General features: G+C 43.2%; 1 protein-coding gene across 2 annotated transcripts in view; it reads left to right on the forward strand.

Moving 5' to 3' along the window:
- The window catches only part of casz1 (castor zinc finger 1), a 77,051-nt gene that overhangs the window by 46,928 nt on the left and 4,865 nt on the right, over positions 1 to 25,258 (forward strand). For both annotated transcript variants that reach the window (XM_080469761.1, XM_080469760.1), the window contains exons 3-16: positions 3,520 to 4,420; positions 6,137 to 6,202; positions 8,863 to 8,953; positions 12,116 to 12,280; positions 13,838 to 14,010; positions 14,847 to 15,715; positions 19,106 to 19,238; positions 19,653 to 19,716; positions 20,682 to 20,836; positions 21,108 to 21,230; positions 21,324 to 21,644; positions 21,739 to 21,937; positions 22,785 to 22,956; positions 24,466 to 24,614. In XM_080469761.1, coding sequence (XP_080325887.1) covers positions 3,520 to 4,420; positions 6,137 to 6,202; positions 8,863 to 8,953; positions 12,116 to 12,280; positions 13,838 to 14,010; positions 14,847 to 15,715; positions 19,106 to 19,238; positions 19,653 to 19,716; positions 20,682 to 20,836; positions 21,108 to 21,230; positions 21,324 to 21,644; positions 21,739 to 21,937; positions 22,785 to 22,956; positions 24,466 to 24,614 — 3,581 coding nt within the window. The remainder of the gene's footprint in view (positions 1 to 3,519; positions 4,421 to 6,136; positions 6,203 to 8,862; positions 8,954 to 12,115; positions 12,281 to 13,837; positions 14,011 to 14,846; positions 15,716 to 19,105; positions 19,239 to 19,652; positions 19,717 to 20,681; positions 20,837 to 21,107; positions 21,231 to 21,323; positions 21,645 to 21,738; positions 21,938 to 22,784; positions 22,957 to 24,465; positions 24,615 to 25,258) is intronic.

Genomic DNA, 25,258 nt, shown 5'->3' on the forward strand with positions numbered 1-25,258 from the left:
ATTCAACTTATTAAATGTTATGGATGATATACGTGTGTTTCTAAAGTGACACTGAAAGTATTCGAGTTTAGTCCATATATAGCTCCTTGCATGCATCTTTATCATCAGCAACACCTCTGCCTCTCAGTCCTGTGAGCGACGAGGCTGTGCCACCCTGATGGCCATGTTTGGTCAGCAAAACGAGATATAAAGTCCATCTCTTATCATATCTAAGAGGAAAAATGTGCCCTAATTGCCACAAATATAGACAAGGGAGGTCTCTGTTGTGTGTTGCATTTTGTTTGCCTGAAGTGTCAAGATTAGGGAGCACTTCTTTCTAGATTTTCCAGTGACACCTGAGTAAGTGCAGAAAGAAATGCCACGCGTTCCTAAAAGTGGAAGTGATTGAAGGTGGGCTACTTTAAATCCACACGTCCATGCACAGTTTCCCACCTGGTGTCACATGACATAATTAATAGGCAGCCGGATGGTGCTTAAGTAGAAAACCTCATTTACATGGTGTTTTAGAAAGGTTATCTCCTCACAGTCGCTGTCATAATCCTCACAGTCCATTCATTTTCTTCTCATTGATAGCCCCTCACTGATAAACTAGGCGATTTTTTTGGGAGGGAAGCAAATGCAAAGACATTTCTTCATTTATGTCGAGCTTTCTTTAATTTGTTACGTGCACCGAAAGAGCAGGTCTAAACCTTTTCATAGCAGGAATATCAAATATATGGAACGCTGGCCACAGCCAGCTTGGCAGAGGGACCAATAAAGTCATGATAGTGCGAAAATTATAGATAAGACATAAATGTGATTTTTTTAATAGAACTAAATGCTATTCCAAATTTTTCCACTGAGATTGGAGACACAACATATTTCCCATTTCCGATGATTAACATCATATTGTTCACATTAGTGTTTGTACAAAAGAGTTATTTGAGTGTAAACATTTTCAGTTTGCACATTTTTTGCATTTAAGTGTGAGACTTAAAAAAATATATATTTCACAATCTGTTTTGCTACTGCGGCCACATTGAGATGAAACTGTCTTTATTAGTTTCACAATCTCATTTTCAATCATATCAACCTTTATGTTAGTGATTACAAGAATATTTTATCAGGACAAAATTGCATTTATCTTTGTTTCCTCGTGGTGATTTTATTTTTTATTTTTATATTGTACTTCAGTCAGTAAAGAGTAGTTCCTTTTTCCTCTCTATTGCCATTGAGGGTGTGTCAGCCCTAACTTTAGAGCTATATGATATACTGTGACCCGGGACGCCCTGATAAATACTGAAGCAATAAAATCCAGTATCAACACCTACGTCCAACTAGAAGAATGTTTATCCAGCTGACATTTTGAATGCACTTGTTTAAGTGTATTTTTGATGATCTTTTATGCCACTATTAGTTTTTAAAAAAGCACACAAGTACAGGCTAAAGTGTTGTGCCGCACAATTTAATCTGTGTATATACAGTATGTCACTTTGTGGTTTCACTACATGCAAAAACACAGTAGAGTTGATACAACACTCTGAGGCAAACATGTAGGTATTTTCTCCCAAATACCTGCTCCATTTCTCTTAAATTTTTCATGCCCCTTCGATCTGCCGGATCCTCTTTCATACTGATTCACTGAGCAGGGGAACAGGCCCAACACAGTGAATGGAAATTTGGGGATTATTTTACATGCCGTGCAGGAGATATGAAAAGCAGGGCACGGCGACTGATTTAGCAATAACTGAGAAATATGAGACAGAAGTGAAATATTTCTGTATTAATTACCTCGGTGGTAGGTGGTGTCACCTCTGGCCTGCTCATGTGTACTAGGGTGGTGAAAACAGCCATAAAATAATTTTTTTTTTTAAAGATTTTGGACTCTGTCCCCCGTCGCTGTGCCAAGGTAGACTTAAAAAGGCCAAAGGTATCACATGGCTCAGGAGAAAATGATCATCCAGTGCACGGAGTCTTGTAATTTGCCCAGGTCATATTTTCAGAAATGTGTTAGACCTGCAAAAACAACACAGAAAAACAGCTCTTTCGTTTCATTTCTCTCTCACTCACTTTTCTCTGTACTGTTTCCTTACTATCCATGCGCCCTTACACACACAGCTTAGTCCCCAGCCAAATCATCTTTCCCTTTTCCCCACTCTCTGACCCCTTGCGCTAACCTGGATGAAAGTTAATGGGGCAGAATTAATCTCCACATAATGCAATTAAACTATACATTGAGTGTATTTCGCCAGTGTCCTTGGGGAAGTTGTCCAATTTAATGGACTCTTTAAACGAAAGTGATGTTTCAGTTCACAAATGTGCAAAAAGAGGAAAGGATGCGTTTCTTTCACTTTTGAAGGTGACACAATAATCATGGTATTTTAAAATCTCTTGCACCATGCATCATGGAGAATTTAATGAAATGCACTTAACATGCCATAATTTCTCTGCAGATAGTACTTAAAACGCTGACATTTAATAACATTGACCATTAGTCAGTAAACATTTACAGTTAAATGCACTGATAGTATAGCCTCATATCGGACACACTATATGAACTGTTTATTCTCTGCTATATTTTTGCAAGAAATAATGTGCATGTCTCTGAATTTCATCACCAAGATTTTTAGCTCTCACACAAATAACGTGATCATATCAAAAGTAATTTTCTAAGTAATTTTGATAACAACATAATCAAAATTACATAGAAAATGGAGAAAACAGTATTAAATGAATCGCTCACTACTACTGGTAATCCTCAAAAGGTGAAAACATCTTAAATCTAGTTTTCTGAAATTTAGTAAAAATGTTTAGAAATGTGAGGAAGATCCTTGGATTTCTGGGTGTAATGAATGTGTCTGTTTGTCTTTTTTCATTTTAATTTGAACAATTAGCAATATTTTTAAATTAAGCATTATATTATTGTTAGTTTTTTGTTTTCCAGTAATAATATTATTGATATTACTTATTATTCGCATCTATATCTTGATGAAAGCATTACCTCAGTCTGCTTGCTTGTAGACACAAGCACACCAAGCTATAACACGTTATAGCTTGCAGTGCAAAAATGTTTTTCCTGTCATCACATTTGCTGAATGTCTGAAAAAGCAAAGATAATGACTTCACAGTAGTTATAAACATCTATTGTTAACAATGGACAGGTGCTACAGTGACATGCTATGATAAGTGACCCATCACACTCAATGTAGCAGAGTGATTGCTCACATTTTGTTTCCGTAATTAGCAGCTGAAATAAAACAGTTTTTCTAAGATATGGGCTTCCTTACTAAATATATATGTTTGTAACTAATGTGACCTTTAGATAAAATGCATTTTAGGGGGAGTTAATTTGAAAGTCGAGGGAATCATTTGATTGCCTTGAGTTACTTGAATTCAATTAGTTGGATTTTAACTCAAAACAGAAGAAGCAGTCAGTACGCATATACATGGTTGTTTTTACACTGAATTTAGAACTTGAAAAGTTTATTTTTTGATTTCTACATGTTACATATGAGCTATCTTCTGTTTCCCTCTGTGTAGGAGAAGGATCTACCCTGCGAGACTATGCAGCCAACACCATGAATGAGTTCTTAGGAATGTTTGGTTATGATGACCAGCAGGTAAGGGATGAGCTGACCAAGAAGCTCAGCTTTGAGAAGCTCAAAGCCGCTACCTCAGACCCCTCATCCCTGAGCAGTGAGGAGGCCTCACGGCGTGCCCGCTTCTCCAAGTACGAAGAGTATATCCGCAAGCTGAAAGCCGGCGAGGCCCTACCTTGGCCCATGCATGCTTCCCCACCCAAACCAGACGACCTCAACTCAAAACTGGCCCAAGAAAAGAGTGCTACCCTGCTCCAGAATTCTGGATGTCTACCAGGGGCCGAGGCACAGATTTACCCATCCAGCCTGGACCACAAACCGCCAGTAGCACCTCAGCTGGGAAATTCTCAGCCAACCAATCCCTCTCACATGCAGAACATGGCCTCCCGAGCCTCTAAGTATGACTTCTTTATTCAGAAGCTGAAGATGGGTGAAAGTTTACAGCAGCAAAATGGTAACGCGTACAAGCGTCCCTCTAAGTATGACCTGGAAAACGTAAAGTTTCTGCACCTCTTCAAGCCCGGTGAGGGCAACCCTGACATGGGCGGCGCCATCGCCTTTAAGACTGGCAAAGTGGGTCGACCTTCGAAGTACGACATCAGACCAATCCAGAAGCTGATGCAGGGAAACCCAGAGGCATCTCTGATGCCCAATATCCTCGCAACAGCGCCAGGGAATCCTGGAGCTCCCGGTGTCCCCACTGTTGGTGCAGCCGGAGCCAGCATTGCCCCTGGGCTTACAATGGACCAGGCGGGTAATTTGAGTTTCAACGCCTCCGACTACCTAAAGTCCAGCTTTTCCAAGACTGACTCCATCACCACAGGCACGGTGTCCTCTGTCAAGTAAGTTTTTATCTGTTTCAGGATGAAATCAGAGGTAGATAGGGCTGTTTCTTGCTTTTTCTTTTTTATAGTAAAACCTTTATACAAGTGACTGGATGAAATGGTAATGAAGTTAATTAATGATGGAAAAATTTACAAAAATCGTCAAAAAGAAACTCCATCCAATGTTTCACCACATGTTTCTTCTTCATCATGCAGTTTGAAATTTGTGTTTTTGCCAAAACTATTTATAGTTTTTGAAAAATCTGCTCGTAAATCACCTTTCTGCACACTGAAAATCTAATTTTAAGTTTAGTGGGGGACCGAATAAATTCCAAGCTCACAAGTCTGTCTTTTACACACTGATAGTCTCTCAGAGGAACCCTCGGAGCTAATGTGGGGCTCACATACACTTAACTGCTACTGTGAGTCAGTTAGCCTAACACAAAGGTAATTGCTACCTTCACAGCAGCCAACAGGAATATAGTGTGAAATAGCGCATAGTGCCCAATAGATCCACGACATGATGAGTTGCGAAGGCGCATGAAGTGTTTACTTGCTGTAGCACTCCGTGGAGACTGATTTAGCACAGTCATCGCAAAGTGACTGACTTCTTTCGTTTGGCTAGGGTGTAACAACTCTCCCTTTAATTACTTTGGAGCCATGACTAACCTCCCGGCGAGTGGTAGGGGCCGACTCAACACTGCCTGACGAGTGCACTTTAAAGGAAGCAAACGAGGGGTTTGGGGAGCTCACCTACGGTTGTGTGCACTACCAGTCGGAAGCAGCTCCCAGAGTCTGTTTGATTGGTTTTGACCTTGTCTCTAGTTAGTCAGGACCTATCAAAGACACTGTTCAAGAGCCCTCAGGCACCTCTCCCTCAGGCTTTGGCCTTTGTCAGGTTGGGGCTTCGAGGAGCTGCAGTCATGGCTAACTGACCCAGTCTGGTTCGTATATATATGGGGAGGGGACGGGGTGCAGCGGAGACTGTCTGGCAGCGCATCCTTCCCTCTGGGGCAGATTAACCTGAGGTCATCCCCCGTGTGGTGCTGCTCACATGGCGCTAACTGCCACTTGCTGAGAGGGAGCAAACAGGACCAATACTGTATTATTATGACTGTCAGGTGACAGGCTGCACTGCTTCCAGCCCCATGAAGGGGACCACAACACAGGTGACATAAAGAAAATACTATTCCTCTGCACATCTGTGCAGTGTGGAAAAAAAAGTCCTCTTGTTCAGCTGTTTCATGATGAATTTGATCGAGTTGGAATCTGTACAGTCGATTAGCTTAATCCTTGTGCATATCAAGCGGCAGAGTTGTCTTACACTGCAATCTGAACTGAGCCTAGACTGATTGGAGACAATTTGACATCAACATTAGAGCTTTGGTCCCACGAGGGCAACAGAAAAGACCATTTCAGAGCTTTTCCTCCACATCCCCATTATCCAGTTTTGCATATGAGTGCTCACCAAAATACCCCCATAAAAGATTAATGTCATTTTGCTCCTGCATTTTGCCTTTCATTGGTTGGGAGCCCATGCATCAAAGTGTGCGCCTTCCACCCTTGATTCATACGGCGTCTGAAAACGCTGTTATGCCACAGGAAAATGTATATTGATAGTCCAAAGTTTGGGAGTGGCTTGTAAGTAAATATTGTGTCAGTTTGTTTTTATTAACAACAGGCAGGCCAACCTCACCATTAATCCTGTCTCTTTTGTGTTTGCCGTTGCATTAGGAATGGTCTGCCACCAGATAAACCCCCCAGCGACGACGTCAACCTCTACCAGAAATATATTGCCAGGTACGCAAATCCCTCACTGTGCTGCACCAATGAAAATACGTTCTCAAAACACAGAGGCGAATCCTTTTTTTTATTTGCCGATGGGGCGTTTTATTTCGTGATATAACTACATTGTAGAGGATGTTTTATGTGCAGTAAATTGATTAAGAAAAGACATGAATTTATGTGCTGAGTGAAAGTCAAAGAATGAGTGGTAATGAAAGAGAAATGGTTTGATGGCAGCCCACTGTAAGCGGCTGAATGGATGCTCGCAGTGTGTGTAGCACTAAGAACATTAAGAACATAATTCTGTGCAACTCTGTATCATGAGCTGTGACTGACACTGAGAGGATATGAGACCAGACTGAGCTTTTCTCGAGTTCTGCCTTGAAACCATAGTGGACTGATGCGAAAGAAACAAAAGTCAGTCATTCACACCAACAGAGACAAAAGCATCAGGGGAGGGGAGGCAGCTTATGTTTCAGTGGACACAGAACAATATTAGCCCATCCTGAATTCATCTTGAGCCGACACTAGAAAGGTGATTATCACTTGTTTGTTTATTCCGTTTAAAAAGAAAGAAAAACAGCATTTGAAAAGCCAAAGTGGCTTTGGCGTTAATGATTACTTCTCCAAGCCATAACATGAAGGGCACAAATCAAAGCCTTGGCACTGACAGACGCACGCATACACACATCCTCTTCTGCACACACATTCACACACACACACACACACACACGCACACAAAACCCCTTCCTTGGACTGATTACATTTTGCAAGAAGATTTAATTAAGGAATTTTTAATGAGGCTTCTGCTGGCACTGCCAAGAACTGTTTTGATATTTGCGCTGCATAATGCATAAAATTTGTCTAAACATCTCGGCAGTTGATGCACGGGGAGGTTGCAGATAAGCCCAGATACAGTTTCAATTTCCGTGTTGGGGTTGAGAAAAAAAGAGAAAGGAAAGAAGAGGAGGGAGGGAAAAAAAAAATGGAAAAGGAGGGCTCATAAAAAGGGCAAATGTAGCACCGAGAGGGGAGGTGGAAGCGGGGGAGGGTCCTCTTTAGAGCCAAGGCTAATGAGTGCACAGTAATACTAAAAACCTGCTTTGTAAATGTGTTCGCATCCAATCCTTGCAAAAGAGGGGGAAAAAAAGTTGTGCATCTCTTCAGCGCACCACGTTTTGATGTTTTAAAGAGCTTCCCTGGTCGTGTTTAGTTGCAGTTTTCACTCTTTAAATGCTTTCATGCACCCGCCATTGCCTCGGCACTTTGATCTGTGTATCTCTATTGTAACTGGAGATGCGCTGCAATCTCTGTATCGTGGCGATATTAATATTTAATCTGCTGCTGAATAGCAGAGGCCCATTAGGCCCCCTGACGCGCAAGTGGGAATTGTCCAGAGGCAAAGTGATACAGCTGGGCAATGAGCAGAGGGGTGGGCCGCAGTCTCATGGGGACGAAAAAAAGGCGGGGGGGGGGGGGCTTTGTGTGTTCGTCAGTGTGAATGTGTGTGTGCGTGAACAAGCGGTATAGAAAACATTAATAGTTGGGACATATGTTGGCTATACGCTACGTGCATGGAGCTTGACTTTATCTCTTCTGAAAGAGCCATCAGACCTCTGCAAAAGCCCTCAGCACCTCATCAGTATTTTCCAGACTCACTCGCACAGCCAACTTAAAAACAGTGGTGGATATGCCGTTCAATTAACTTAATGAACTCAGCAAAGTGATCTGTAAATGCAGCTCTGGGATAATCCTAACAAGGAAAAAAGCGAAAGGGAGACGGAAAAAATATTACTTAGCCCCCTTTTCCCCCTCTCCTCTGCTCTAGCAGATGGAGTTCTTGGCAGCAGCAGTGCAAATGTTTATTTGTGTGTTTTCACTGGTAATTGGAGGATTTTAACAGTCATCATCGTCAGGCTTATAATCACCACTGTAAAACTGGCTGTACTGTAGCAAGTAGCTGCCTTTTCTAAAAACAACAAACAAAAAAAACCAGACTGATATCTAGATTTCTGAAGTGCAAATGAAGGGTTTAAGAGAGGAAAGGTAGACGGAGCTGTCCCTGCATCTCAGGACGCATGACCCTTTACCTCACAGAGCAAAACTGTGGTTAACCTGAAGGAACTGTGCATTGATATAACAAGGATTTTCACAGCAATGAGAAATAAAGTAGTCATTGGGCTCCCGATGATTGAGTGGCTGTGTGGATGCGTGTGAAGAGAAAGGGTTTCTGTGTAATAAGTGTCTCTTACGGCTGCTTTAGAAATAAATTGAGATAATTTGGCTGAAATTGGTGTGACAGACGGGTAAATTGTTGCAACAGTGTGGAAAACCGGAGTGGGTTTGAAGGTGTGAGCTGCGTTGCTCTGAAGGTGAGATGATGTGATGAGCAGAATGCCTTTTAAAACTCCTTCACCTGTTTTATTTTGATCCGTTCGTGGTATTTTAAATAATTTCACCGCTAATCGCTCCTGATTTGCTGTTGATCATTTTTCAATCACACTGACATCTTCCTGAGCTGCCTCATTATTCAGCTTTTTCATCCTCGTGATTGTTCCGTGTGCGCAATAAGCTCTGATGTCTTTCCAGGTTTTTGAACCAGTCTCTGTTTACTGCTCTGTGCAGCTGCTACAAATCTGTCACCGTTGAAATGTGTGCTGTGACTTGGTTTTCAGGTTCTCGGGCAGTCAACACTGTGGACACGTGCACTGTGCCTACCAGTACAGAGAGCATTATCACTGCATGGACCCCGAGTGTAACTACCAGGTGAGCACCAGCACTGTTATTACAGCATCAGTTGAATTAATGTGGATTTGTCTGGTAAGCGTTCACAGGCGAGGAAAAAAGTAAGTCAACCTGTTTGTTTTCAGGGTGTCCTTCACGTCTTAGGATAGCAATATGCAAACTGTGGATCCAATGAATAAGTTAATATCAAACAAATTATTGTTGAAAATGCTAACATTGATTACATTTCTTGAATTTATTATGAGATTTTTTTTTTTTTTTTTAAATACAGGATGCTGGGGGGATCCTCTACCTCTACGTATCCCTCCTTCTCATTTATTATGTGGGCGGGTGATGTTAAATAATATAATATCTTTCTCTCACAGTGAGTAAAGCTAGCAGAGAGCAAACTCTCATGCATTTAGGGTGAACCTCATGCTTCTCATTTTGAGATCAGTGTTTGAGTTACACAGGCCAAAACATATATATATTGTTGGAGGGGGGCTTGTTGGAGACTCTCACTTTGAAAGTGTAAATTCAGTGGTGTGATCTTCACATATAGACTTATATAGGAGTGTTGTGCCTGTTACACTAATAATTCTGCACTGCAGCTTAGTCTATAATAGCCTATGATTTAAAAAAAAAAAGAACTATTTCTTACTTTACATTACTATAACTTGTAAAAATGTGTTCTCTGAGAACGTTGTTTTAAACTCCCCTTGAGCTTTGTTATGAAAAGCTGTATTATCATTCTACACCATTTTCTTGACATGGAAAAATCATCTCTTTTAATCATGGATGTTTCAAATGCTGGGTTAGGAGATTTAAAGCCAAGCACCCTCTGTTTTATGATATAATGAAGGAGACGTGATCGGATGTAGACGAACAGGAAAACAGATCCTCCTTTCATCAGCGGCCAAAGTTTGCACAGATGAAAAGTTGTATTCAGTCTGTCAAATAGGCAGGGAGTGTTTACATTTATTCATTTTTCAGGCGTCTTCAGGTAGAGTTGAAGTTAGACAGTTGGCCTTTTATTACAAAGGTTAATTATAAGTATGCTTGGAACATGGCTCTTTTTTATCTATTTGTTCTTTTTTTCTTCTTCTTCTTCTTCTAAAGACACTGCCACCTTAAGGGGCCTGCCTTTAATCCACTTTCACATTATTAATCTCGTCCTGTTCCCTTGAGATGTCATGTATGGCACAGGAAGGAGAAAAAAACACAAAGCAGATCATCGTACAGCCCTGCGTGTGTTTGCTGTAGCATATGGCCCGAGAGAGTTAGATAAACACGGGTAGATTTGTCGCAGACGTCGAAAAAAAATCCATGCGCTGCTCGAACTGTGTGTGTGTGTGTGTGTGTTTTTCCTCCGATCCTCACCATTTTCTGAATTAAGCCATCTTCAGATGTAATCTCCTGTCTGCTCCTGATCAAGAGAGATTACCGCTCGATAAATATTGTTTATGTCGTGAAAAGCATTACAGATCCAAGCTTTCATTTTCTGCATGATTCCCGCTTCACAGTCTGATGAGACACATTCTTGGAGGAATACAAAGGAAAATCATTTCATGTCATTATTTAGAGCGTTAGTTCAGGTTATCATGGCAATTTCCACGGTGAGGTCCACATTTCTCTGTTGCCCTGGCGTTGCGTGGAAACGCAGATATGCTTTGGAAGCCAGCTCCCAGGATGTCAATACAGGGAAAAAAAACAGGCAGGCAGTGATGAGCAGCCCCCTTTCAAAGCGATAACTCATGAAATGTTACATGACACACACTCCTGGAATATTATCCCACTGCCAGCCTCCGGGCAATTGGCTGAGTCTTAACATTCTCCTTTCATGGGCTTGTACATGAGGGAGAGTGTGCATCTTGCCACACTGGTGGGAATCCTAAAATAAATGTAGCAAGTGGCTCCCAACCTTCATCACCACTCAACTGAAAATGAGATCTTTTTCCCAGTCAGCTCTCTCTCCATGGCCTATTTTGGACGGCTTGTTGGATCGAATGTACCATGACCGCAGCTCAACTTGTCTTCCGGTCATCATCAACATCATTAGATAACCCAAAGCTCACAGCGCAGGACTGGAATCTGCATGTTTGATTGAGAAATACTCTGAAAACTGATGAATATGGGGCTCTTATCAATGATATTAAAAAATCTGAATGAAGCGAGTGCTCCTTTAGGAGTGAAATATCTCTGAAATATACAGTGGGAAACAGGCCAAGAGCAATGGAATAAACAGCTGTGTGAGATCCTCGCGCTTTTTACTGGTGCGCAAGTGGAACACATGACACAAAGCAATTACCCTACTTTGTACAGCAATTAGTTGCTTTTTAGAATACTTCTTTCTGATGTTTTTCCCTCAACTGGAGATAAATATGGATTGAAGACAGAACTGTCTCATTGATTTAAGCTTCTCCTGTTACAGTTTCTGTAACATCAGCTTAAACCCAATTACAGCAGATTTGGTTGCGGCGGGTCTCTGTGGAGTGACTTTTCTGTTTCCCCTTCCTGACTCCTGGGTGTGGGAGGGATTTTTCCTCATTTATTTATTTATTTTGTAATTTTAGAAGGCGGGGGTCTCTTAGCATATTCTCTCATCATTACAGGCGAAAAGCCAAAAGCAAGTGTTAATGCTTTAATTAAAACGGGAATCATATCTCAGTGAATTGAAAGCGAAAATGTTTTTTGGTTGACTTGTTTGTTTGTTTGTTTCTGTTGTCTCCTGTTTTCCCCTGTGCACGTCTGAGAAACCATCTGCATGGAACAGAATTTTTTCCAGAGCCAAAAACATCAGAACTGCAATCTTGCATGTCAATTGATTCATCTTAATTTGAAAAATACATTTAGTTAGAATGGGAGGGGGTGGAGACAGAGACAAGTGGTGTATAGGGAACGTACTTTGTGTTTCATGTAGAAGCTTCTGCTGCGCTTAGAAAGTCCCGCAGCCTTTGGTGTTGCATTTTGATAGGTCACAACTCCGAGATATGTGGAGTAAATCAATAACCGCAGAACACGTCATCTTTAAGGACACCATTACCCTCTCCATTGCAATGTGCACATCCCTCCCCAACTGCCAATTGGCTCCTGCATGTTGCAGCTGCTGCCTCCACAGAGATAAAGTGACTTGTTGCTGAATCTGTGATTGGTTTAAATAAACACCAACCTGTTGCCGTACATTCTCCCCCTCCCCTTTTGCAGAGGTTTACCAGTAAGCAGGATGTAATCAGGCACTACAACATGCACAAGAAGAGGGACAACTCCCTGCAGCATGGCTTCATGCGCTTCAGCCCTCTGGACGACTGCAGTGTCTACTACCATGGCTGCCACCTCAATGGAAAAAGCACCCATTACCACTGCATGCAGGTACATTACACAGTCACAGTTCTTCCTACACCTACACCCCCCCCCCCCCCCCCCCCCCACACACACACACACACACACATACACAATACCCCACAAACATGTACAATAGCTATGATTGCACAAGGTAGCGTCTGCAAATACAGTTCCACATGCTCAATTCACACATACAGTCCAAATAACTCATGTCACACTTATGCTGATTAAAAAAATGGAAATCATGATTTAGTATATATTTCGTAGCCAGATAACATATACTTTATGTTTCATTAGGTTTTTAGTAAACGATTGAGACTTACACACCTTGAAGATGTTTGAGAGTCACACAGTTTACTTGGCTTGGAAAAATAAATGATAAACTTCAAACGTTATCCATTGTGTCTTAAAGGTCATTTTGGCAAAAAGAATCCTCAAGTGAATAAAAGAAAAGCAAAAAAAAAAAAAAAGGGTGAATCCAAATGAGACTGCTTCTGCTTCCCCCACCTCTTCACTCTCTCACTCCTTAATTGGCATGGATAAAATTCAGTCAGGTGTTTATATAAACTTCACATTTTTCATCTTTTAGTATCACGCAGCCAGTTGAAGATTATTCCCCCTGCGCTGGATTTGTTTAATTTTTTACATCTGCTTATTTTCAATGTGTCATTGTACCGAGAGCTTTCTCACCGGCAGGGCAGCAGCGCAGCAGCGCAGCAGAGGATGGCCTGAGATCTATTCTTCTTCAAACCCCTCTAACTGCGTAATTGTTATTAGGACATTTCAGCCCTTGTTTTAACAGTCCCTGAGAACCTGCAGATGTTGGCATCGGCTCTCTTGATTTAGGGGGGAAAAAAACAGAGTGGCATTTTTTTCATTGTTTGACTCAGTATGGAGAAGTTGCCCGGTTTGCGCGGGCGAAAAGTGCCACGAATGATATACAATCACAGCTTTTATTTCAAACAGTACCTGTTTCCCCCCCCCTTTGTTGGTTCTAAAGATGTCTGCGTGCCAGAACATTTTAAACCAAAGTTTAAGACAGTCATCTTACTTGCGTTGCGTCTGCTTTTTCCCCTGCCCCCTCCACCCCTGAAATTTACCCTTAGAGTTACAGTAAGTTTGAGGCGAGTCTCTCGTCACACTCCAAATATGAATTTTTGTTTTTAAAAAGCCTGCCTTGACAGGAACTTACTGTAGTTTCAGCACATTTCTGTGACCACTGTGTCGCTTTTTTTTCTCTTTTTCCACAATGACAAGATTGTTTCCAAATCACGTTTGACACGAAACTTGTAACTTGTAATGCCTCAGCGTGCATCACCACAAATTAAATTGTCAATGTGAGAAAACAGCTTTCTCATACTCATTTCTAGGCCATGCGTGCTTTCTTAACCACAATGAGCTTCTTCTTCTTTAGATTGTACACTTTATCAGAGCTTCTTAAAGTACAGCCTCGCAGAGGCTTTTTTTTTCCTTTTCTTTTTTTTTTTAGAAGCACAACTGCAGTTGTTCACTGTAAACTCACATGCATGTGGGAGGCTGAGCGCTCTAACTTCTGGCTGTCACACTCTTGTCTTTACTTTGCAGGTGGGGTGCAGCAAGGTGTACACCAGCACCTCAGATGTCATGACCCATGAAAACTTCCATAAAAAGAACGCCCAGCTGATCAACGATGGCTTCCAGAGATTCCGTGCCACTGAGGACTGTGGCACAGTGGGGTGTCAGTTCTATGGGCAGAAGACCACTCACTTCCACTGCAGGTGAGCAGGACTCAATAGGGAATGTCATTACTCTAAAATGTTCTTTTACATTGGTAAAACCACATTCAAGTATGAAAACCCCCACTATATATCAGTTCTATTCACTTTTAAATGATTTATTATTACCATCATTTATTGGGACTCACATATAAGCAATAATATAATAACACTTTAGATTAACGAATCAGGAAATCAGGCCACACGCTGTTGTATTGGTACGTAGTGTTTGGGCTCCCACAGTCCAAAAACAAGTATTTGAGGTAACCGGTGTCTGTAAAACTTCTCTTGAGTGTCTCATTGTGTGACTGGAAATCTGTCTTGGGTCTTCCCTGCCTTTGCTTATAGTCAGACGTGATCATTTTAATTAAATGATATAAAAGGTGGATGAATGGAGTCAGTATGAGATAGCACAAACAAGCAGTTCTCATAGATAACCTTTCTTCTAAAAGCTCCAGAAGTGAGGTTGAAATTGAGCAAATTATTATTAAAATCCATGATGTATATAAAATATAGCACTTCATCAGTATTCAAAGAAGTTTTGGAAAATTCCAGTAAAGCATCAATGCTTTCAATTGACATTTGCACCGCATCCATATTGGTGGTGGGCGAGAGAATCACTCGTTTGTTCCTCTCAGGAATGTCCCCGTCTGGCAGAGGTTGATGGTGGTGACGTGTCAATGAGCTGCTGCTGTCTCACTGAACCAGCTCAGCTATCATTCCTCCTGAAGTATTTGAATTATGTGAACCCTCTCCATGACTCCCATCTGTACTGAGGTAACTGAGGCTTTGTGACAGAGCGTCATACCTGATCGCAATTTTTTTTCTCAATTTTCCAGGCGCCCGGGCTGCACATTCACCTTCAAAAACAAGTGTGACATTGAGAAGCACAAAAGCTACCACATTAAGGATGACGCTTATGCCAAAGATGGCTTCAAGAAGTTTTATAAGTACGAGGAATGCAAGTACGAGGGCTGCGTGTACAGCAAGGCCACCAACCACTTCCACTGTATCCGCTCAGGCTGTGGCTTCACATTTACCTCCACCAGCCAGATGACCTCCCACAAGCGCAAACACGAGCGCCGGCACATCCGCTCCTCGGGCGTCATGGGCCTCTCTTCTACTTTCCTGGCAGTGAAGGATGAGCCGGAGGAATCGAGCAATGACGACCTGATAGACTTCTCAGCCATCAGCAGCAAGAACTCCAGCCTGAGTGCCTCGCCTACAACCCAACAGTCCACCACTGGGCCGCACCTGATGGCCACGCCCACCACCGCTGTCTCCTCCTCCTCTGCGTCGGGCCACACCCTCAAGCCCACCACCTCGCTGTCCAGCGCGGGGCAACGTATGTCCAGCCTCCTGTCTCAGGCCCTGCCCAGCAACATGCCGGTCGCCCTCGCTCTCTCCAACAGCGCCCTGGCTACCTCCAACCCTTTCTTCCCCCTCATGCCCAGGCTGCCCCTCCAGCCACCTCCACCAGCTGCTAGTCTCATCTCAGCTGCATCCTCTGGGGCCCACTCCATGCCCACCGACTCACTGACCCAAGGCTGCTCCACAGTGGGTGCAGACGGAGCCATGGCGTCCACCCCAACCTCCTTTGCCTCCTCCTCCATCCTGGAGAAGATCTCTGCAAGCAAAGGTCTGATATCCCCCATGATGGCCAGGCTGGCGGCAGCTGCACTGAAGCCCTCCAACAGTCCAGACACAGGTCAGTCACTTCACAAACAGTCATTATTGTATTTTGTGCAGCTAACAATTACACACGGGAAAATAATAATTTGCTTGAAAATAAAGCTGAAATAAAACATCCAGCAATTATGTTAATCCCGCAGTCCTGTGTTAAGGTCACTTATTGATAAATGAAATACTACTGTGTCTCTTCTTATCCCTCCTGGTGTTATTTTCAAGAACACAGTAACAGTTTCAGCCGTCATGTGTAAAGAGAATCGGCTTGACGTGAATGAAACGCTACATTCTTCTCGGTGTGTGGACAGAACAGGCAGAGTGCACTCAGAGGTCATTTCTCTAACTCTCCCACAACAGAGAGAGAAAGACGGGGCAAACTGCCGCTTTCAGGCTTAAAGGGACATACTGGAGGCATGGTCCTCTGCTCGGGGCTTGTTATTGTGTTGATCGTTTGTTAGATACCCACAATCCATTTGGAGATAAATGCGCTGACAGGGGAGAGTAGAGCCTGTAAAAGTCTCTTATGATGTTCAGAGTGGGGGCTCCTGGGGCTTGTGTTGAACATGTTTCCTCATCATTGGTCTCTTATCTCTGTCTGCGCCGTTCCAAGCAAATGGAGGTGGAATGAAATTAAGTTCAGAAATTATGAGAACGAAAAAAAAAAAAAATGTTTTCGCTTTTTTTCGTATCCTCCTGCAAACTGATAAAAAAAAAAGAAAGAAAAAAAAACTAGAAATCACTCAGGCAGAAATGACTCAATGCTCTAGAGCTAAGAAAACAGGCTTTTTTTCATTGATACAAGAACTGTGGCATGCATCAACAAAGACACTTCTTGAATTTTCAGAAACCTTCTGTTTCTGTGAAAACATGTCATTGTCTGTTTAGCATAAACATAATTCACATAAATTTTGGAGGTAATTGCCTTGTCTACGTTTATCATATTCCTCTAAACAAAACCCCCTGAACTGAAAACAAAGGTGAAATATTCCACTGATAATGCATGGCAGAGCGTCGTCTCGCACTGAGTCGTGGCGGGTCCTCCCGTGCACAGCCCGAGCAGGTGGGGTGTGGATTGTAAATGGGACCGCTCCGGATGTTGGGACTGGGAAGGATTATAATTCCTGGTGGTGCTCCTGGAGCAGGACGGGCCCTGAGAGAGCCGGGGCAGCTGCTCCGGGGAGCCGAGCTGAGCCCAGGCTGTCAGGCTGAGCTCCACCTCTGGGCTTCCAGCAGGTAGTCTGAAGACTAGGAAGGCCCCCGCTGAGGGTGGGGCCTCCACAGATGGTGTCTTCACCACCCCTTCTCATCAGTTTGCTCACAGGCTGCAGCTCAGAGCTCTTTGCTGGGGAAGCAACAAAAAGAGCTTTGCTTTTCTGTTCACACACATTTCTTTTTTTTTTTTAAGTAGAAGTAGAGTGTAGACACAGGATGGAGGGTTGCTGTGGTTTCTCATATTTGTTTCAAAACATCTGTGAACAGGGCATTTAAGGCTAAAATGAGGAGGAAGTGGTTTGTGCTTGTTTGTCAAAAAGGTGTGAGAAACTGTGGCGTGTTTGTGGTCATTTTTTACCGTGTTTATTTTTCTTTTGATGCACTGTGAAACTTAGCCCTTTTGCAGTAAATTGAGCATTTTCTTATTCTCAGTAGTTTTATTTTTTTTTATTAATGTTCCGCTCTAATTTACCCCTAAGTGTTTTTCCCAGAGATTCAAGCATCTGAAGGGTTTACTAATTAGACACACAGTACAAATGATCTTTCACAAGCTCTGTATCTTATCCGGAGTAATTACATGGTGGTACATTATTCCTGGATAATTTCCAGAAAGAAGCTGCTTTGAGTCAAACTCATTTGTTCTCCCTCCTTGGGAAGTGAAAAGACGGTTAAAAAAAAATAATTCACTATGTGCATTGGAATAAGAGTTTAGTGTTCTAATCCGCCTGCAGTCACCTTCTCCAGTGATTTAGTGAAGGAATGCTGCACTCGTCCTGGCAATCATGTGTAGATCATATAGAGAGGGGCTGCTTTTGATGTGATGTGCTCTCATTTTCTCTGAGATTTGATTTAATTGTCAACGACAAGGCAGGATTTGTCTGGGTAGTTAATTTTTTTGGGGGTTGCGACTCTTAACGAGTTGGTTGGGGGGTGTGGGGGTGGGAGCGGGGGACTCATAAGCAGCCTGTGACCTCAAACCAGACGCAAAATTATTTGACTGCTGTTTTCCTTTAGCCCCACCCCCGCCCCACGCCCCCGAGCCCCTCCAACCTCAGCCATTGTCAAACTGAGCTGACACTGACACTGACACTTCCCCGTCTCCTGGCTTTCAGCTGACAAGGCCCAAGACTGGCTTTTCCACTCCTATTCTGCCTGATATGTCTTTGGGTCATCTTGTAGCGAGGGGCGGGGGGGGGGGGGGGGGGGGGGGGGGGGGGACGACGACTCTGGTTTCCCCCTTACGTCGGCTGGTCTTGTTTTCTCCACAGCTTGAAAAAAAACACAAAAAAAAAACCCAGGAGAGGATTCTTACCAGGCTGAGGGCCAAGGGTGCACACTTGGTTGCCCATGACCTTGCCTGTCACTATCCCTCAATACCAGCCTCACTTCCTAAACAACAGATTTCGCACCAAAACAATCACGACTGTCCAGTTTTAGTGTCTCAAACATTTCACGGAGGGTCTCCCTCGTCCTCTGACATAATTCTTTTATTTTTTTTAAGTAAACCACCACTTATTGTCAACCAAAGACTCAGCTTTCAGTGTATTGCTCCAGGACAAATTAATATTTCAATCCCCTGAGATTGGAAAAGGGGGGAGGTGGGCGGGGGGCAGAATTCACCTTCCTGTCAGCATTTTTACCCCAGGTCGTCCCCTGGCCTGGTGTTTATTTATTTTAATCCAGCGCTGCTCCTGTCCTCACTCACAGCACTCACTGAATACCTATCTGAGGGAGAATGTGATCGAGAGGTCACGCTATTTGAACCAATCTGATTGGCTGTCAGCTCCAATCTGACCGACATAGCACCCCTGTTCCTTGTGGGTATGCTCAGTGGCATTGGCTGCCGTCCGTTGTCAGGCCAACAAGGAGCCTGGGAAGGTGGGGAGGGAAGGGGGGTGGCCAATCTGAGACTGCCACTTTCCCTCAGCATTAGCATCTCACTTAATGACCAGTTAAGAGGCAGCCTGGCAAATGAGTTGTGACAAGTGCTGGAGAAAAAGGAGTCTTTTTCCCTCATATCTCTCGCCTCTCAATCACCATTTAAAAGGCTTGACGGCCTGACATAATTTCGCAATAATTATCACTCGGAGTATTCTTTTCGGGCCAGGACAGAAGTCAGATTGAATCTCGTCAGAGGGTAATAATGCTGACCAACAATAACTTTGTTGTCTCCCCTCTCCTCTGCGTCTCTGATCCTCAGGGAACGGGCAGCCGGCTTCAGCCAGCCAGTTCAATCTGGTTCAAGTGAAGCAAGAGCCGGGGGACGCCAACTCGGGGGCCTCCCATGACTCTGCGCAGGAGCACAGCCTGGACCTGAGCAAGAAAGACCACAGGTACACCGCTGCTCAGCTCTTTGAGAGTTTACTGAGGGGTTTTGATTATTTATTCAAAATAAAGTGAAATTTTCTTTTTTTTAATTCTGTTTTCATTCTTGAGCTTAATCAACTGTAATACAAATGTGTTTCAGAAATAAAGCAACAAAATGTGTATTCAAGCACACTGCACACAATATTTTTTCATGTCTTTGTAGACATAAGCACACACAGGCATGCAAGGGTTCATTTTTTTGTACGAGATGTGTTTACATAAACTGTCAACTCCAACCCTCTAACTCACACTAGATGTTATTTCTTCAGAAGACAGCATTTTTCTTCTTCATTATACGGGCACACCTTGCGTGATAAATAGTAATATTTACTGTTCTCATGCAAATCTTGACTAAACATTGTTCATTTTCCTTGTTCCAGTAATGAATCAAACGGACACCCTGTACCAGGGAATACATCTCTTTTATCCTCGCTTATGAATAAGGTAAGATCCATCCATCAAACGCCTTTCATCCCAAGACAAATTAGCGGGACACGGAGGGGCCTGTTTGTTTTTTAATGTTTCACCACTAATAAGATGAGTTTGTATCATTTAAATTTTCCAGCCATTTTTCATACGGTGTAATTTTCACTGCACCTCTCACAAATTAATATAATGAAGCAGTAGCTGGGTGCCACGCCAGATATATAGAGATGTTTGTTTTTTGATGAGCTGTTTTGAACTCACCGTCCATTTTTTTTCTCCGCCTTTAATACTTTTTCTTCCCCCTGCCTCATTCTACATTTATTTATAGAGTTTATAAATTATTTGATTAAAAAGCCAGGGGAGAAAAAAATAAAAAATAGGAAGGCGCTGCCCTCATTTTTTAACAAGTCTAAAACGTTAGCGTATGGAAATTTAAACGCGTGGATTTTTTTTTGTCAAGATTAAAATGGACATTGCCTGAGTCATATATCTTCCCGCGGCTGATAAAAATGAGCCAGGTGGTTTCCATCATATTGATGATGTAATGGCAGATCGGACTCAATTTCTTTACCCTCACCAACAGATCAAGACGTCCTACACACCCCCTTCATGTCTTTTTTAAACCTTTCTCTTGGAGGGACTAACTTAAGAGGAGCCGTGTTAAACCCGGACACTGAAGCAGAAGTGATGTCGAACAGCTCAGATGTTGTCGCGTCAGATATTTGGGGGATTGATTCAAGCCACCACATCACATAAAAGGGTTAACAGTTGCTCCCGGAGGATGCTTGGCAAACACGTTTGGCCTGCTCTCAAGCTAAAGCCGGCTTGTTTGTGAATGCGGCTCCTCTTTTTCGCTCGGCCAAACGGCGCGCTTGTGTGCGAGTGTGTTCTCTCCCGCACTCTCGGTAACATATGCGAGTGCCCAGCTTGCGCCTGCCCGTCTAACCCGGCGGCTGCTGGTTTGTGTGTTGTGTGTTTTGTAGATGTCACAGGTGAACCCTGCCCTCTTCAGTGCCATGAACCTGAAGACTGAGCTGGAGGCAGGCCAGGGCAACAACACCTCGGAGCATCTGAGCAGAGTGCTGAAGAGGCCTTTGCCAGAAAAACACACTGAGATCTGGAGGACATACCTCCGCAGGTAAAGAGGGCTAACTAAACATGCAGAAAATGCTTCCATTAACAAAGACATAACTGGCTTGTTCTCATCGTGAGAAAAGGTTATCCTTTCTTGTAAATACTCCTCACATATTGTATGAATGGAATCTCCCTACAACATAAAGAATCTGGCTTTGCAGGAACTTGAAGCAACTTACTGTATCTATAAGCATTTATTGTCAGAAATAGTCAACCTCTTAGTTAACGTGTGTGAGAAAACAGTCAATTTACAGTCTTCCTTATCTCTTGTCAAGGTTTGACACTGATGACTTCTGTGAGGCTCAGTGTGACTTCCTACAGAAGGTTCACTTTCACTGCCTGATAGAAGATTGCGGTGCACTCTTCAGCACTGTGGATGGGGCCATAAAGCATGCCAAGTGAGTGTCACACCGATGGACAATTTGAAAATAAACGCATGCTTTTTTGCATTTTAGTCTCTGGCTTTATTGAGCTTCTGCCTTGTCCTTCAGCTTCCATCTCCGAGCGACCATGAAAGTCAAATCTGAGTCTCCTTTTGGTGAGGGCAAAGAGTCGGGCGAAGGAGCACTGCTGCAGCCCGTTGCCCCCGTCTCAATGGCCAACAACCCCTCTTTGGATGTGGCACACCTCACCTCCTCTGGGGGCTACAGTTCTCCTCCTCCCGCCCTGTTGGCCTGGAAGCAGCTGACTGGCAGCATCCCTCAGATGCCTGCCTCCATGCCCAACCTGCCTGCCAACTCACCTGTGGCCACCACATCTTTGGAGAATGCTAAACCACAAGTCAAACCTGGTTTTCTGCAATTCCAGGAAAAGTAAGAGCTCAATACAATAGAGAATGCCCCCTTTCAACTGTTTTTTCTAAGTTCAAAGAACATACTGTGTTTTCCATATGCTTCACTCATCCAGTGATCCCTGCTTGGCTACTGACTGTAAGTACTCCAACAAGTTCCACTTCCATTGCTTGTTTGGGAATTGCAAGTACGTATGCAAGACCTCCGGAAAGGCCGAGTCCCACTGTCTGGACCACATCAACCCCAACAACAACCTGGTGAACGTCCGCGACCAGTTCGCCTACTACTCTCTTCAGTGTCTCTGTCCCAACCAGGTGAGTGTGGCTTGATAACTCAGGAGCTGAATCACCTACTGTCATCCCCCTGAGGTTTCTAAGCATGAAGTATGCCATCTATTAGACCAGTATTTGAGGTTATTTGACTCAAGGCTTTCACAACCACTGCTCCTCGGCTTCCATCTCGGCTGAGAAAGACAGTCGACTCACCCCAGTAATGCCTGTTTATATGTCAATGATGTCATTTTGACTGCCGCATTCTCCTCTCAGAAAAGGCCAATTTAGCTGATATTACCCAATAAATCATTGTCACTCGCACAGTAAACAAGGCTGTCTGGAATAGGGCAAAAATCAGGGGAATGCTTCGCAAATGAAACCTAAATGGCAGCCCCTGCCTGCTCTCATGAGCCCGTATTTGGAAAACCGTTTAAATGAATTCATTAATGTGTCGAAAATCACCCCCCTCACAAAAAGTAACCCCCCCCCCTTCCTCCTCCACCTCCTCCTCCTCCTATTCCTCCCTCTCCTCCCCTCCTCCCCTAAGTCTCCATCTCCTAAACTGAGCCGATCTTATTTGGCCTGGTCCTTTGGGATCTGGGCCTCACAAACAGATGGTGGTGTACAGACACGTTAGAAAGGAGGGGTGTTTGGAGGAAGCCTGCAAAAGCAAGTTAATTGTACTTAAAAATGTGGGATGTTCCCAATAAGCCAAAAGTAAAAGGCTGGGTGTTGAAAGAGTGTTGCTTATGTTTTTGGAGAAACTGTACAGCGTTCACTTTAACTCTGCACACAAGGAAGCTCAAATGAAATGAATCGGCTCTTATGGCTTTCAAACATTTGGCACATTTGACTCATGAAATTGTAAATGACGTGTCTCCCTCTGCAGCACTGCGAGTTCAGAATGAGGGGCCACTATCACTGTCTGCGGCCTGGCTGCTTCTTTGTCACCAACATCACCACCAAGCTGCCGTGGCACATCAAGAAGCACGAGAAGGCAGAGCGCCGCGCCGCCAATGGCTTCAAATACTTCACAAAGAGAGAGGAGTGCGGGAGGCTGGGTAAGACAAATGAAACCGCTTCTGATCCTGTCTCAAGTTTTAGGCTTCAATCCACCAGTTCCAGGGCATTGAGAAACACCTGAATTAAAGGTGTTACTCTGAGAACCATGTTGTATTGGTTATAGCAAGAGGATATTTTCTGTGTTTGCAAAGGGAGTGAGACCAGAGTTGGCAAACACAGTTTCGAAGACATGATTCAAGTCCGCCTTGTAGGTTTTGTCACTGCGTTTTGCATATTCACAATGGCACCTCAGGTCCCAGAGGCAGTGCTGCCCGTAACTATACGAGCAATAATGTCAAAAAGGGCAATCACATCCAGGTTGTTTTCTTCTTTCTTTTACCCCTGTCAGAAATGAGCAATTAGGTTTGTGTTTGTTAATTATCTGGCTTGTCTGGTTTAGCCTGTTTGTGTTGTGAAGCTGCGCCTTTCAGCCACCGCTGCCATCACACAGAAATGAATTAGAAGTGATCTGTGTTTTTTTTTTTTTTCTTTCCTTTTTTTTTCAGGCGGTTACACAAGCTTTTCAGCGCACAGAAACAAAGCAAACAAAACCAAGCCCTAAACAGCTGTTTTTTGTCCCCAGCCTGATCTGCCAACTGTATTGTTTGGGCTTGGGGGGGAAAAAACAGAAAGGATTACCATCCTCTCTCACTTCAGTCATAAAGAATTGATGGGTTGCCAGTATCCATGGCAGCAACATTAAACTGAACACCGCTGATGATGTTACCTGGTTTCTGTCTCACAAAAGGCCCTCCGTGTCACGGGGGGGTTACTGTTATTTGCTCAACTTTGCGCGTTTAAAAACATTGTGTGCGTGAAAGCTATGTGATGACACAGACATGTTTTTCTCCTAAACTGGGTGCCATGGTTACTGACATGCTAGCACCTGCCCAGCATGTTACTCTTTCAATTATTTCTGCCTGCTTTTATATAATGGTATTTGATTAACAGGCACAAAACAGAACATTCATTTAATTTGAAATCATAAAGCAATTAGAGCCGGAGCGGTTAAAACAGGGGAAAAAGAAGCGAAGAATATGAAGCAGACAGAGCTACAATGGAGAACAAAAGGACAAATGACAATGGAGATACTTTGAAAAATGAATTTAATATGGTAATAATTGTATATTTACTTTGGTTTGCAGGGGTGTGTGCATTATTGGCCCACAGAAAATGAGAATTTATTTATGTAAATTCCTAATTGAATAAAGCATGTCAGTGTAATAAAAGAGCTCCACAGGTTTAGTGCATAGAAGCCTTGACTTGCTCAGTGTGACACCCGAGTGATCTAATATTCCTCCTACATGTACACTCCCAAACACTTTGAAACCCGATCCCTCTTTTGTCGGAGTTATATCATGAAATTAGAAAAACCTAAAAATATTTCACTTTGCGTTTGATCTAATCACAACACCGTCTCCGTATGGGGATCGCCTCGCGGTGAACGCGAGACGAATGACTCCACAGACTTTTGACGGTTTGTTTGTTTGGTTATTCTTGTTTCATAGGTTGCAAGTACAACCAAGTCAACAGCCACTTCCACTGCATCCGCGAGGGTTGCCAGTTCTCCTTCCTGCTCAAGCACCAGATGACCTCTCACGCGCGCAAACACATGAGGCGGATGTTGGGGAAGAACTTCGACAGAGTCCCATCACAGGTACAAACGCACGAGCAGCGGCGCGTGACACAGGCCAGTTTAGGGAGGATAATTATAGGAAAATGCAGGTTGACTGCCTGGTTGAACTATAGCAGGTGTTGAGTAGTTTATTGAAACGTATGCCAACAAAGCTCACACACCCTTTTAGAGAGATATTAAACAGGGAAAGCCCTTTTTTCCCTTTCAGCTGCTACATGAAAAGGTCACAGTTAATCTGATCTTCTGCTTTGGCTGAACTAATTCATTTTGCAATTTGAAATGTTTCATTATGGAAGTTTCTCATCTGTATTTTTCTTGTGTTAACAAACACATGCAGTCGTTTATAATGAAAAGAAAAGAAAAGAAAATCTTTTTCTAACGTGCATACGTTTCGAACAAATCTTAAAGAGACACATAAAAGATCGGCATTATAAAAGAAAGCTGTAGCGTGCAAATCAAGGGGCAAATTGTATAATGTTTCTTAGTTTTTCAGTTATTAGTTTGAATCAGGTGTCCTGGTTTGACTGGTTTCAGTTATTAGTTTGAATCATTGATCCTGGTTTGACTGGTTTCTTATTGAGTTCAGTTAATTCAAAGTTGCGTTTCCTGTTCTGAGTCAGATTTCTAGAAAGAACGAACAAGTTCATTTGCTGTCCTAAAGGAGA

The sequence above is a fragment of the Lipophrys pholis genome, assembly GCF_963383615.2.
Source record: "Lipophrys pholis genome assembly, chromosome: 8".
NCBI lineage: Eukaryota > Metazoa > Chordata > Actinopteri > Blenniiformes > Blenniidae > Lipophrys > Lipophrys pholis.